The sequence below is a fragment of the Anneissia japonica genome, unplaced genomic scaffold (genome assembly GCF_011630105.1).
Source record: "Anneissia japonica isolate Jap-2015-1 unplaced genomic scaffold, ASM1163010v1 scaffold198129_len1537_cov201, whole genome shotgun sequence".
Classification (NCBI taxonomy): domain Eukaryota; kingdom Metazoa; phylum Echinodermata; class Crinoidea; order Comatulida; family Comatulidae; genus Anneissia; species Anneissia japonica.
In genome coordinates, this window is record NW_022703260.1 from 1 (window position 1) to 1,537 (window position 1,537).

At 37.0% G+C, this 1,537-nt stretch overlaps 1 protein-coding gene across 1 annotated transcript; it reads left to right on the plus strand.

Moving 5' to 3' along the window:
- The first annotated feature begins 6 nt into the window (after positions 1 to 6).
- Positions 7 to 1,521, plus strand: LOC117104374. The gene is made up of 2 exons (XM_033245198.1): positions 7 to 210; positions 416 to 1,521. The coding sequence occupies exon 2, from the start codon at positions 476 to 478 to the stop codon at positions 1,484 to 1,486; it is 1,011 nt and encodes a 336-aa protein (XP_033101089.1). The 5' UTR covers positions 7 to 210; positions 416 to 475; the 3' UTR covers positions 1,487 to 1,521.
- Positions 1,522 to 1,537: the final 16 nt, after the last annotated feature.

Here is a 1,537-nt window from a genome sequence, read left to right on the forward strand (position 1 = left end):
ACAGAAGAAGATCGCTGTCGAGTGCACTACATAGGTTGGCCCAGTAGGTATGATGAATGGAGGCACATTGGAGATGTGGTGAACATAGTTGGTGAAGAGTCAGATGCTCCTTCTCTCTTCAAAACCACGCTTCAAAGCGAAGTTAAAAGAAATCTTATTGCCAGTCGCATGCAAGATCCAGAGATACATATCCGCATTCCTGTACAAAAAGAAACATTTAGTGCTTTTATATCTGATATTGATGCTAGTGGGTCATACGTTCCTGTTCACAAGTTATTCAGTATTCTTGGTGACGATTAGTGCTTTAAGATTTTGAATGAAGCTGGTGATGCTATCTGGATAGCGCCAGGAACATTTCAAATTACATTGAAAGACAGAGGCGTTCGTGTGGAGTACACAAAGACACTTCAGAAAAAGATAACACACCAGGGCTATTTTTGTGCTGTTAAATTTGTGCGACAGTCTGGGAAAAATTATGAAATCCCTGAGTATATATGAGGTAACACTTCTCCTGTGCTTAATACCCAGTCTTTGGGTACAGGTGTATACTAACAATGATGATTGGGTACTGCATATTAACGATTATTTTTTGCATCAACTAATACAAGAAAATGAAAAACCAACGCTAAAGGAAACAACTCAATCAGTACTAATGAAGATACTTGACGTGCATGCCATTGATGCAGAATTAGTGGATCTTCAAAAGTTATCAAAAACTATGACCTATAAAGTTCAAAAAGTTAATCAGGGATTCTTAAAGGCTAAGCGATCTGGTGGCAAAACAAGAACAAATTTTGAAGAAAAGCTGAGGAATAATGAAACAGTATTTATCTTGGGTACTGCTGAAAACAGGCTTGAACATGAAAAGAGAACAAAACGAAGAAGAGTGAACGGGAAGAAGAATAGAAGGGCAAAAAGACGACGTATGGATGACAGTGATGTAAGTGTAGACCGTCTTGTTTATGTAAAAGATAAATTTTGCATATCCGATAAAGGATTCCATGAACTGTCTGCCTCCACTTCCTCATTTCCCACGTTGTTCAGTGTAAGGAGGAGAATGAATGAATTGAATGAAACCTTCACTGTTAAAGTTCATAAAGAATTGAAAGTTGTTTCTCAGCCCCTTGAAGAAAAGATATACTTGGCATTATCTCAGATTGAAGCGTTAAATGAAGGACATAAGCTCATTAACAATGAAACCATGTATATTAAGATCACTGGAGATGGAACCTTATTCGGCCACCATTACAATGTTACTAATATTGGATTATCTATGTACACTGACACAATGCAAAGCCCAGAGTATGTTCTGATTATTGCGGAAGTGCCTGAAAAGTATGATCAACTTAAACCCGTCTTTAGTGAAATTATTTCCACCATGACTAATTTGAAGACCGTGGAGTATAATGGAATCAAACTGAATATACATTATGTGTTTTGTGCTGACATGAAATTTGTAAATGAGATGATGGGTGTAATATATTGATCATGACAACGCCCTCTAGAATATATTCTGGGAGTCGAAAATTAAAAAGTT

Bases quoted from the DNA above. Each gene is read 5' to 3' on its own strand.
- LOC117104374 (XM_033245198.1), top strand. From the start codon at position 476: ATGAAATCCCTGAGTATATATGAGGTAACACTTCTCCTGTGCTTAATA.